The sequence below is a fragment of the Pygocentrus nattereri genome, chromosome 4 (genome assembly GCF_015220715.1).
Source record: "Pygocentrus nattereri isolate fPygNat1 chromosome 4, fPygNat1.pri, whole genome shotgun sequence".
NCBI lineage: Eukaryota > Metazoa > Chordata > Actinopteri > Characiformes > Serrasalmidae > Pygocentrus > Pygocentrus nattereri.
Genome location: NC_051214.1, coordinates 41,145,678 through 41,158,193, shown reverse-complemented (window position 1 = coordinate 41,158,193; position 12,516 = coordinate 41,145,678). Strand labels below are relative to the sequence as shown.

At 39.3% G+C, this 12,516-nt stretch overlaps 1 protein-coding gene across 1 annotated transcript in view; it reads left to right on the top strand.

The window, feature by feature from the left end:
- igf2r (insulin-like growth factor 2 receptor) overlaps positions 1 to 12,516 on the top strand; it is a 48,894-nt gene that overhangs the window by 28,779 nt on the left and 7,599 nt on the right. Inside the window, exons 29-41 of the mRNA XM_017721711.2 lie at positions 330 to 463; positions 2,489 to 2,685; positions 2,947 to 3,073; positions 3,904 to 4,035; positions 4,733 to 4,995; positions 7,586 to 7,798; positions 8,071 to 8,121; positions 8,280 to 8,378; positions 8,837 to 8,995; positions 9,549 to 9,747; positions 10,062 to 10,214; positions 10,381 to 10,621; positions 11,576 to 11,712. Of these exons, the coding sequence (XP_017577200.1) occupies positions 330 to 463; positions 2,489 to 2,685; positions 2,947 to 3,073; positions 3,904 to 4,035; positions 4,733 to 4,995; positions 7,586 to 7,798; positions 8,071 to 8,121; positions 8,280 to 8,378; positions 8,837 to 8,995; positions 9,549 to 9,747; positions 10,062 to 10,214; positions 10,381 to 10,621; positions 11,576 to 11,712 (2,105 nt within the window). The remainder of the gene's footprint in view (positions 1 to 329; positions 464 to 2,488; positions 2,686 to 2,946; positions 3,074 to 3,903; positions 4,036 to 4,732; positions 4,996 to 7,585; positions 7,799 to 8,070; positions 8,122 to 8,279; positions 8,379 to 8,836; positions 8,996 to 9,548; positions 9,748 to 10,061; positions 10,215 to 10,380; positions 10,622 to 11,575; positions 11,713 to 12,516) is intronic.

Sequence of the window (12,516 nt, the reverse complement as noted above, 5' to 3'; positions counted from 1 at the left end):
AGCTGCTATGTTCAACTAATATAGAAAAAAATGGGAGGGGGGATCATTTTTGTTTTTTGTTTATTTATTTATTTTTTTACTATATTAAGATTTTTACACTCTATTTGAAAGATGTTCACCATGGCCTAGTCTAATTTTGATTAGAAAACATAAATAAATTGTGTTTCCTTTGATTTAAACTGTTTTGCCCTTGAATCAAAAATGATGAATAGTCATGATTTCAATATGCTATATATGTCCTCATGATTATCATTGTAGCCTTTATCGTGCAGCCCTAATCTCGGTCACCGAATCTCACCTCATTTTTTTTTGACTGTTTCTTTGCGCAGTGATGGCCATGGAAACTCGTATGACCTGTCCTCACTTGCTCTGTACAAAACTAACTGGGTGGTCCTGCCTCAGACTGGGAGCAAGGATCAGCGCTATTACATCAATGTGTGCAAATCGTTGGTGCCTCAGAGTGGTGAGTTGTGTTCTTTGACAGCAGGCTCGCACTAATCTTGCCATTCCTTAATATATTGACATACAGCTAAAACAACGATTTTAGTTGTGTTAGGGTAGGTATATGTTTGGGAATACCTTTGTCAGATGTCATTGTCCTCTCTCTCTTTCAAGCAGTCAGTAATTTTAACCAGATCAGGCTCTGCTGATGTAAGGTAGCTGTGTGGAAATCTGGATATAAAGTGGAAGACATTAATGGCTGTGTGTTGAGTTATTTTCAGAGGACAGTAAATCTGTTCTGCTATACAAGCTGTACACTGACTACTTTGTTATATCCAAGTTTCATTTCTGTAGCATTGTCCCATAAAAAGATGTAACAAAAGTATTTGCGGAAATGTACACACATACGTGTGTGTGTGTGTGTGTGTGTGTGTGTGTGTGTGTGTGTGTGTGTGTATGTTTGTTGTCATGGAAAACACTATAGAAACTTATATATAACTTGAAGTAGCCAGTTTACAGCTTGTATAGCAGAACAGATTTACTGTCCTCTGAAAATACAACACACAGCCATTAATGTCTAAATAGCTGGCAACACAAGTGAGTACACCTCACAGTGAACATGTCCAAATTGTGCTCAAAGTTTCAATATTTTGTGTCACCACCATTATTATCTAGCACTGTCTTAACCCTCTTGGGCATGGAATTTACCACACAAGTTGTTGCACAAGTTGTTACTGGCGTCCTCTTACACTCCTCCATGATGACAACACAGAGCTGGTGGATGTTAGACACCTTGTCCTCCTCCTCATTCCACTTGAGGATGCTCCACAGGTGTTCAGTTGGGTTTATGTTTGGCGAGTTCATCACTTTACTTTCAGAAAGGCAGTTTTCATCTTGGAGGTGTGTTTGGGGTTGTTATTGTGTTAGAAAGCTGCCATGCGGCACAGTTTCTGAAGGGAAGAGATCATGCTCTGCTTCAGAATGTCACAGTACATATTGGAATTCATGTTTCCCTCAGTGAACCGCAGCTCCTCAGTGCCAGCAGCACTCCTGCAGCTCCAGATCATGGTGGTAGGCAAGAGACCGTTGCCATAGGCAAGCGACAGTTGCCTTGGTACTCCCCCAGGGCGCCACCACACATGCTGGACACCATCTGAGCCAAAGAAGTTTATTTTGGTCTCATCAGACCACAGGACATGGTTCTAGTAATCCATGTTCTTGGACTGCTTGTCTTCAGCAAATTGCTTGCGGGATTTCTTGTGCTTCAGCTTCAGAAGCTTCAGAACTCTGCATGAAGACTGAGTTGATGCATTTTGTGGCATATGGTCTCATACCATGACCTCCAAGTAGCAATGCTGGCAGCACTCATGCGTCTATTTTTCAAGCTATCCTCTAAATATGATGCTGAACATGTGGACTCAGCTTCTTTGTTCGACCCTGGTAAGGCCTGTTCTGAGTGGAACCTGTCCTGGAAAGCCGCTGTATGACCTTGGCCACCATGCTATTGCTGTTAGCAATCTTCTTATAACCTAGGCCATCTTCTCACATCCTCAGAGGATCCTTGCCATGAGGTACCATGTTGAATATCCAGTGGCCAGTATGAGCGAATTGTACCCAAAACACCAAATTTAACAGCCCTGTTCCCCATTCACACCTGGAACCTTGTAACACTAACAAGTCACATGAGACCAGCGAAGGTCAACAACACAATTGGGCACAATTTGGACATGTTCACTGTGAGGTGTCTTCATTTCTGTTGCCTGCTATTTAGACATTAATGGCTGTGTGTTGAGTTATTTTCAGAGGACAGTAAATCTATACTGCTATACAAGCTGTACACTGACTACTCCAAGTTTCATTTCTGTAGCGTTGTCCCATGAAAAGATGTAACAAAAGTATTTGCAGAAATGTGAGGGGTGTACTCACTTTTGTGAGATATGCTCATTGATTCAGCTTTTTTCTTTAATTTGTTATCTGTTTGTAGTATAATTCATATGCGGCATATCAACAGGACGGTGTCCTATCAAACCTGTGTGTGTCTGTTTAGGATTGTGGGGCTGTCCAAGCAGTGCTGCAGCATGTCTAAAGAATGGTGACAAGTATGTGAGTCTGGGAGAGGCGAAGGAGGGACCGCAGTGGGAGAGCGATGTCCTGGTGCTGAAATACACAGATGGGGCATCCTGTCCTGCCAGCGATCAGAAAAGAACTACCATCATCCGCTTCAAATGTGATCATGAGAAAGTGGTGAGATCTGTTCCGCATGCTCTACACAATCATACAGTACACACACTCATGTAAAGCTGAGGTGAGAGACAAATGGTATGTGTTTTCAGTAACGTCTAGGGCTGAAACAAATACTCCTCATGAACAATAATGACAACAGTATAAAATTGTCTACAGGTATTTTCATTGTTAATTTTTGTCAAAGTGATGTCCAACATAGTGAGTCAGTGACTTAACATGTTCAAGAGGGCAGGAGTAATGTCCTTGTGTTTGTTGCTGCAGGGCTCTAAACCCACTCTGATCACTGCGCTAGAGGACTGCATCTACAACTTTGTGTGGTTCACAGCGGCAGCTTGTCCTCTCAACACCACAGAGCATGGAGACTGTCGGGTGACTAACCCAGCCACTGGTGAGAAGTGTTTTCAAGACACTGCAATTTAACTTGGACACGGTGCTTCGAAAAGTGCAGGATTTGTCTCAGTGTTAAATAAAGTATCTGGTATAGGCTGATTTGGTACTGAGGAAAATGATTATTGATGTTATTTAGAATTTTTCAGACTTGATGTGTATAAAAACAATGATTTTTTTTATTTTATTAGTACTGCTAGTGAGTCAGCAGCTCAGAAACCAGCCTCTCATAGCCACAGTGTTTATCGTGCTGGCTGCTTTCATCATACTAACAGGGTTTCCGTTAGCCAGTAAAAACTGGCATTTGACCAGTAAAGTCACAGTAAAATTAAGGTCCATTGGGACACAAATACCCTTATATGTCAAAGTTGCATAAGATCAAATTTGATATTAATGAATAAATCACAAAATATGGTCTGTGCAAAAGTTATGCCACCTGAGTTTTATCCATCATGTTAATCTCAGGTTTTGTGTTGTCTTAATGAGAATGTATGAATAGATTTTCACTTCCAAATTCAGCAGAATGTAATTTGCCCCAGTGTGTTCAAACTTTTGCATATGACTGTACAACAGTGTTTATAGAGGTGTTGGGTTTTAGGGTTTTGCACAACAGAAACACCAATATGACTGACTTTGATGGGCCAACCATTTCACTATATCTAGCACCAAAATGTCCTGGCACAACTGACACCAGTGTCTGGTTCAACGCTTTAGTCAAATGAACACACATCTTAAGCATATACCAAAGATTACAGAGCAATTTTAAAAACTCTTCCAGTAAAGGCAAAAGAGTAACTGTGTGTGTATTGACCCTGTTCTGTTCATCCACAGGGCATCTCTTTGATCTGAACGCCCTCACCCAGTCCAAAGGATACACTGTATACGACAATGTGGACTTGAGAAAGATGTACAGACTCAACGTGTGTGGGCCAGTGGAAAATGTAGTCTGTGCTTCAGGAGCAGGTGATGGCATTTGTGAACCCTAATAATGGGCCTCATTCATTAATATCTTCCTAATTTTTTTATTAAATTAGTTTTTTGAGAAAGGTCCTAAAAAAGCCTGTCAGATTCATGCCTTCATTCATCTATGTGAGATTACTTTACAACTTAACATGGTTGTAAGGGAGGCGTATGATAAAACGGGCATAAATTGTGCACCAGCGAATTGGTGAAGCATACAGTGCAGTGTAAAGGCTTTTATTTAATTTCCAGTAAAAACATCCATGAGGTTCTTCATTTTTCAGTATCTGGGGGAACAAAACAGAAAATAAATTGGACAGAAGCTTCAACAACTAATTAACAAAATATCTAAATTTATTTCAGTATATAGTTTGTCCAAAAAGGTGGACGCACTATATACTGAAATAAATTTACACAGCTTCTTTTGGTTTATTTTTTAAGAGGGGACTTCTTGGAACACCAGCAGCTTCTTTGTTTGAATTGTAAATTTCCTCCTTCTTTTCATTTTTACATTAGCTTTAGCTTTGTAACTCATCTGATGTATTAAAGAATCAGCAATCTATTGGCTGATTTTGAATGAGGGCAAATTATGTCACTTTTATTATTATTATTATTATTATTATTTATTTATTTATTTATTTTTGCTGAACTGTTCATTTAAAGTGGTATTTTAATACTGAATGTCGTATCTGTTCTGCAGGAGTGTGTATTAGGGATGCTAACACAGCTGTGAATGGGGGGATGGCCACCAGGAAGCTGGTCTATAAGGACCAGCTTGTAGAGCTCACATATGAGGGTGGAGATGCATGTGAAACCAATCCCTCACTGAAACACAAGAGCATCATCAGCTTCATCTGCAAGTCTGAGGGAGGTGGCATCAGCGAGCCTGTACTGGTAGCCTCTGACAAGAAAACGTGCACTCACTTCTTCTCCTGGCACACCCCTCTGGTCTGCGAGCATCAGGTAACTCAGGAAATTTGGTCTTTTACCGCATTAATGATTGCCTCTAGGTGATCTACCCTGTTACGTAATTGGGAGGTCTTTATGTTCACATTACTGTTCATGTGGATGATTACGATCTCTGGCTTTCAGTCTCCATCCTGGAGACCTGTGCTCTGCACAGGGTTATGCGCTGCTCTAACACACCTTTTACTCCAGATGCGATAACCATGTAGCTTGTAGCATTGAACTGTGCTTCACAGTATGTTCCTGTGTTGATCAGTGTACTTCAGGGACATCCAAAGTCCAGCCCTAGGGTCCCAGTGCTGAAGTTGTGCTTTATTGTGTTATTACTTACATGCCAGCCAGTGTGTTTACGTTTACGTCACGTCTACTTCTGTGAGTTTATTGGCTGGTTGCAAAGCAGAAATCTGATTACTGCCTGACTCATGTATACCCAGAGTTTCTCCATTATCTGACTACTCAAGAGAATGTAAATGTGTTGATCAGATTACTGACAAAATCAAATTTTATGCGGATATCAGATTAAGCGCATGTAAACACACCCATTTATAACTCCATTTTGGTGAGATGGAAATTTTAAATTGAGAGCCAAAGCAAAAGCATGTGCCTCATATTTAAAAACACTGTAATACATTTAATATGATACATATGAAACAAACCATGGACGTTAATAGATAGGGCAAAGAAAGTAAACCAACCGCAAGCTCCTCTTCTCGTTTGATAACGTTATTTCTAAATAGTGCCGCTACATTTGCTCAGTATAGAACATTATCCAACAAAACAGAAGATTTACATATTTTTGTTTAATTTGTCTCACAAATTATATTGTAGCGCTGACCACTATCAAAGAAGAAACTTCTGTACAAGTTCTTGTGCTTTATTAACAGGCTGCAGTTGGCCAGAGCCACACTGTACAAAAGAGAACTTTGCTGTAACATTTCCCTCTACCCCAATTTACCTCTGCCTCTCTCAGCAGCCCTCAGTTCTTCCTGTCTACACTTGTAAACACACAGCCAGCATTCTAGCCCCACCTTACCATAAGCGTCTTTGTATAAAAACCCAGCGCATAAATGCTGTGGAACAATTAAGCCAAAAGTAACAAGAAAGACTTTTCCAAAAACACACTGCAATATGTTTAAACAAGTAAACATGTGAATAAAGTAGAAATCTTTGATCTTGCCATTATTCAGTATTCAGGAGACCAGAGAGAGAACTCCGTATATCTGCCTTTATCTCATCCCAATTTCAGCAGCATCTCAGACACACAGCTTTTATACTAGGCCACTGACCCCCACCCCCACTCCCAACAGTCATACAGTGGGACATTTGAGTAAGTACCTTACTGTGTTCTGCCCCAGGACATCCTCCTTAGGGGGTGTTGTAAGGCCAACTCTTTAGCATTAATACTGTTTAACAATGAATAACAATTAAAACAAAGGAAAATAAACAGAAAACTATAAAATAAATCAACATAAAACAATTCCCAACAATAGGAATATGCTTAATATGTTAGACATGTTTGTTACTTAAACAAGTTATTTGCTGTAAGTGCTCTGAACAATTCAACACTCAAGGAAGGCTTGTGCATCTTTTATACAGTGATAGGAAGCAGGGTAGCACACAAAGTTTCAATTATATGTGTTGGTATTTTGAAAATGTAATATTTTGAATCATTCGTGAATAAATCTGTTGTTTATCCACTTGATGTGTGTTATATGCCGGTGGATTCTAGCTAGAAACAGTGACAAATTCAGTGTATTTGCTTTATTGTGCAATCTAGGTCTATAATCAAGTTGGAGCATTTGCATTCCACTAGTTCAAGTTTGGTTATGGAGTTTGTTGGAATGATGAGGGAAATAATTGAGAAGTCAGCTAATCAAAACGTCTTTCATACAGTTACTAGCCCACAACTGTGCTCAAGTGTTTAAGTTCAAGTTTAATTGGCAAACTGTCTTTGCTTCATCAACAAGAAGAGCGTCCGGTGTGGAATAGCAGGTATCGCAGAGCAGGTACTTTTGGTGTGAAAACAGCTCAACATTTCATTACGGGCTTGAAAGTAACTTATGACAATTGAAGCTCCCTGATCTTTTCCAACCAGACTGAACAGATTCAACACAGCTAGTGTCTGCAAGTGCGTGAGATCAACTTGTATCCATTATGCATTGTGGACTTTGGTTAATGTGCAGTCTTACATTTCTTAGAACATATTTTAAACAAAAATCCTGGGTCATTCATTTGCTGATGTCTGTATTTTATACGAAATTAAATAAATTGAGGTTATACCCGTATGAGAGATTCATAGACATTGTCGCTCATTCATTAAAATCCTGACCATATTCTTCGTGTTCTTATGAATGCACATATTGACATTTGCCCCATTTTGTGATGAATTAACATACTCTTTATGTATTATCTTCAATGTGTTACTGGTAGTGCTGATGTCTTACTTCTGCCTTAAATGCACAAACTCTCATTAAGCCTTGCAGCACACTGTCCCCCCAACAGTGGTTATGGATTATCTAAAGTTTATGAATCTGGCTTACTGTTCAACGTGTACTGTCTCCTTGACAGAAATGTTGTCTGTCTTTAGGTGAAGTGCTCAGTTTGGAATGGAACCAGCCTTTTGGACCTGAGCCCTCTGATTCACCTGAATGGGTACTACACTGCCACAGATGAGGACTTGGACAAGGACAAGTCTCCTGACTTTTACATCAACATCTGCCAGCCTCTTAACCCCATTCCAGGGGTCACGTGTCCTCCTGGAGCAGCAGTGTGCATGGACCCTGCTGATGGAGACCCAATAGTGAGTTAATTAGATCTGCAGAGCTGATTATAACTCCAAAAATATGGAGATTTTTTTTGTGTATGTGTGTATTTTGGACAGCTGACACACAACAAAATGACTGTGTGTAGCTTTTTAGTTGGTTCTGATGAAGAATTGCTTTTTTTTTTTTTTTTTCTGAGGGTGACTTGTTTGATTGCTGTGATATGATGTGCTGTAGTAAATTTCATGTTCCATTTTGGTAAGTTTTTGTTAAGGCCCTGTTTTTGTTTTTTTGTTTGTGCCTTGCGCAGGACATTGGACGTGTCACCTCCACCCCTATATACAATCCCGACACAGATGAGGTGAAGATCATTCGTTTATTTTACATTCTAGAAATATTTTTATTTATTCACTCATTTATTTAATTATTTAAGGCCTATTTTGGTTGAAAATGTCCTGTTTGTTTTTCTATATATTCCTTTCGTGTCTTGTGAACATGATTTCATTACACCTTTTCTAGGTGGAGATCTCTTTTAACAGTAATACACCTTGCACCATTGATTCCTCCACCAATTACACATCCAAAATCATCTTCACCTGCCAGAAAAGCACAGAACTGGTGAGAGTTCATTACTCCTACATAGAGGCGAGCAATGTGGCAAAATGTATCATCATAATACTTTTTTCACAATACACATTACAGTATACATCACAATTTTTTTCTGTGGTTTGAACAGACAAGAGCCACAGTGAAATTAAAACAATGGTTACAATCATTTTTATTTAGAGTTTCACACACTGCACTGCACTGCACTGAGTCCAGTTCATAACTGATGTACTCTTTGTATAAAAACATGCAGTTAGTGAGCATTCTTGAAGTATTGATGATATCCACAGTATGCCCAGAAAAGTATACTGTGATATAATGTGACATAATTTGTCCTGTATATATGTTTATCAATATGATGATGATGATGATGATGATGATACTGCTCAGCCTCAGTTTCTATATCCCTTCTGTTCTGGAAACACACAATTCCTCATTTCTCATCTGTGAGACTTTTCTTGTTAATTCAGGGTTCTCCAGTGATGATTCGTCAGCAGGATTGTATGTATGTGTTTGAATGGGCCACTCCTGTGGTGTGTTCAGAGATGGTCAGTGCACAGGGTTGCTCACTGAAGGTCTCCCAGCTGCAGTACACCTTCAATCTCTCAGCGCTGTCTGGAGTCGTTCAGGTATATTTCTGCTGGCACGAGAGTCATTTTATGAGCTGTTTATAGGACGCAGTCATATGTAAAATCCCTGGTACAGAAATCAAATTCTGCTAAATTTATTGCACAGTTTCTATGCATCTATGATTTTAACATATTGAGAAGGAAAAAAAAATCACAAACTATCAAATGTGCCAAAATCTTTACACAGTCCACATTTTTTGTTTTGCTTTTTCCTCAGTATTTTAAATTTAACAAATATACAGTAACTGTGTATTAAAATGTGCAGAAGTTTGTTCTCTAGAACCTGTGTTAACTTATTTTCACTGCAGTGATTTTCAAACTAGGCAGCCTGTAAGGAGTGTTTTGATCCCTGTTTTATAAGATGAATTGTATTTCTTACAAAACAGCCGGAAGAGATGTGTGTTACGTAATTGGCCTAATTCACTAAATTGAAAAAAAAATTATATTCTGTGATCATATGCTGTCCTAAAGTTTGTATAAAGATAACAGCAGACTGTGCAGTCATGTGTCATTTAAATCCTTAAGTTGTTAATAATTATTTTATATTTTGTAGGTTAGAGGTCCTTCCAGCTCCTATAAGATCAACGTGTGTGGGGCAGTGACCGATAAAGACTGTAAGAACAGTCCAGTGTGCCTGGTTTCCAGTGCTCCACCCTTCTCATTTGGCATCAGCAAGGCCATGAGTCTGAATTACAGTCTGGAGGAGCAGGTTGTCATTATGCAGTATGGAGGTGGAGACCCCTGCCCTTCAGGTCAGGATCAGTCATTCATTGATTCACTCACTCACTCCCTCTGCTCACTTTGCTCAGGAACATGTCTAAACAAGGGACTTCTGGTTACAACCAGGTATAAGCCTGGCTTTGCCTGTGCAGCATTCAGCAATCTGTTACAAGTTGACTAGAGATGTGCATTTGCAAAATTAGGCCATCCACCATGTATGAGGCTATTTTCCTATCTACTATGCTTACTGTTCACTGGCATTTATACCAACACTGTGAGCTACTCCTCCAGTACTTGAGGTATCTGGACCATCCAGATGGACATATATCTGCCTTCCTCTTTACAGTGACTGTTGGAGGAGATGTGTGCGTTTTCCCTTTCATGTATATGGGCAAGTCCTATTCAGAGTGCACAGCAGATGGCCGAAACCACGGCGCAAAGTGGTGCGCCACCACCGCCAGCTACGACAAAGATAGGAAATGGGGCTTCTGTTCAAATGGTAAGAGGAGATCCACTCAATTAAATCTGTTTTGCGTTTTTTCTCCTGCTTTCCTCAAAGACTGAACGCTCAGTGTATATTCATCAAACAGTATTGAGCAGTTCTTTAGTTTTTTAGTGTGATCCTTTGATGATCAGTGCAATAAGTATATGCTCGTGTTTTTCAGTGACTGCTAAGAGGCAGTCGTCCATTTTGTTCACGTGTGACCGTTCAGTGGGCCGCGGCAGCCCCAAGCTACTTGGCGAAACGCAGGGTTGTTCCAGCACCTTCCAGTGGCACACCAATGTGGTCTGCCCACCAAAGAAAATGGAGTGCAAACTGGTGAGCCACCACCAAACTTATGACCTGCGCACTCTGTCCTCCCTGACAGAGCCCTGGAAGTTCAGCAACAGTGACAAGAATGATATGTGAGTGAACACCTTTCTGTGCCGACAGATTAATTCTGCACTACTTTTTTTATTTTTATTTTTTATCCATTTTAAATTTGGCAAGATAGCAAATATAGATTGCATATGGATGCTTTTGACAGTTCAAGGCAAGACATGCAAATAAAATAAAACAATGAATCTTGGCCAGTAGTTTACTGATATTCTTACCAGCAGTGTGCACTTGGACACATTTTGATATTCAAGTATCTGCAAGAGTTTATGAACCAATGTCCAGTTATCCACAGGTAAGGAGGGGAAAAAGTACTTTGAAGGAAATTATTGTATGGCTGGAGGCTTACTCTTTTCGGTGATAGCTGTGCTGTTGAAGCTGAAAAATTAGTGGCATGATAAAGTAGCAGGAAGCTGAGGGAAATCTTGAGTAGCAAATGCTTTTGGAAAAACTTCAGGCCTCAGAACTGCATTACTCAGTGAGATCTCAGGAAGTGTGAACTGTTTATGTAAATGTTGTCATTAGTACCAAGGAAATAGTCACAGATGTATGACACAACATGGTTGTACCAAGTGTTGGCAGAGCTAAGCCTTCATTAATTAAAACTGCTAACTTTTGAGAAAAACAGGTAGATGCAAGTGTATCTGCCTGTAGTTTATTGCGTTAAACTTAATTACTGTTTTGTTCATAGTAGTTTTACTATCCATAACCTTAGCCTGCATCCCTGTACCCACCATATTTTGTTTTTTTTAACATTCATGTTGTTATTATTCATGTTAAATATTATTTTGAATTGAATTGTTTTTTTGGTTGAAGGTTCACTATGCTGTAAAAAGAACACATTTTTTGTCACATCTTGTACATGCTTAAAGTCCTCGATGCTCTGCTCATAGGAGCTCATCTCCATGAATGTATAATACACTGCTGACACAAACACTAAACTAGTGATGCTTGTTTTGGATGTGCCTGTTTCACTCTTGCAGGTACTACATGAACCTCTGCCAGGGAATCCATGGTGGCCTGACGGACTGTCCGGATGGAGCCACAGTGTGCCGCAAACGCACTAATGGGAAGACTGAAGCTCTGGGACGTGTGTACACTCAGACAATGGGATCACTTGGTTAGTTTATCATCTGCTCTGCAGTCTACATTTCCACTTATACGCTGTGGAGGTTTTGACCTGATAAGTTTAGCACTGAATATATATATATATATATATATATATATATATATAAAATAAACATAACAAAATTTTCCAGTTTTGTTAGATCACGTTCTTTACATGTCAGATAAAAACAACACAGAAATTACACCATCAGTGGAGAGCATTATTTATTTAGTTATTTATGTATTTATTTATTATTTTTTAAATATCTTTTTTATTTGTGGGTTTACACAAATGTGTTATTACAGTCATATATATTCATTCCACATTTTACATAACCAGAACTTTAATAAAAGTAAATAAATAAAATTATATACATATATCCTGCCTTCTGCACAAAGAGTGCTGGCTCCAGCACCCCCCGCGACCCTGACGGAGAAGCGGCATAGAAAATGGATGGATGTGTGTGTGTGTGTGTGTGTGTGTGTGTGTGTGTGTGTGTGTGTGTGTGTGTGTATGTGTGTGTGTGTGTGTATGTATGTATGTATGTATGTATGTATGTATGTATGTCTTCATAGTATTGACTGGGTCAGGAAAAGCTTGTACCTTTTTCAAAATTTGACTAATACTAATAATAATGCATTCAGGGTCATATGACTGTATATACAAACACCAGATACTGAGATCACAGTTATTTAAGCCAAAGAGTATTCTTTACATAGAAGAGGAGGGGGAGTATGCTAGTTAGTGGGGAGACTTTTCAGCTTCTCAAAATATGCAATCAAAGGATTCCAAGTTCTATGGAAATTTTACAGAAGC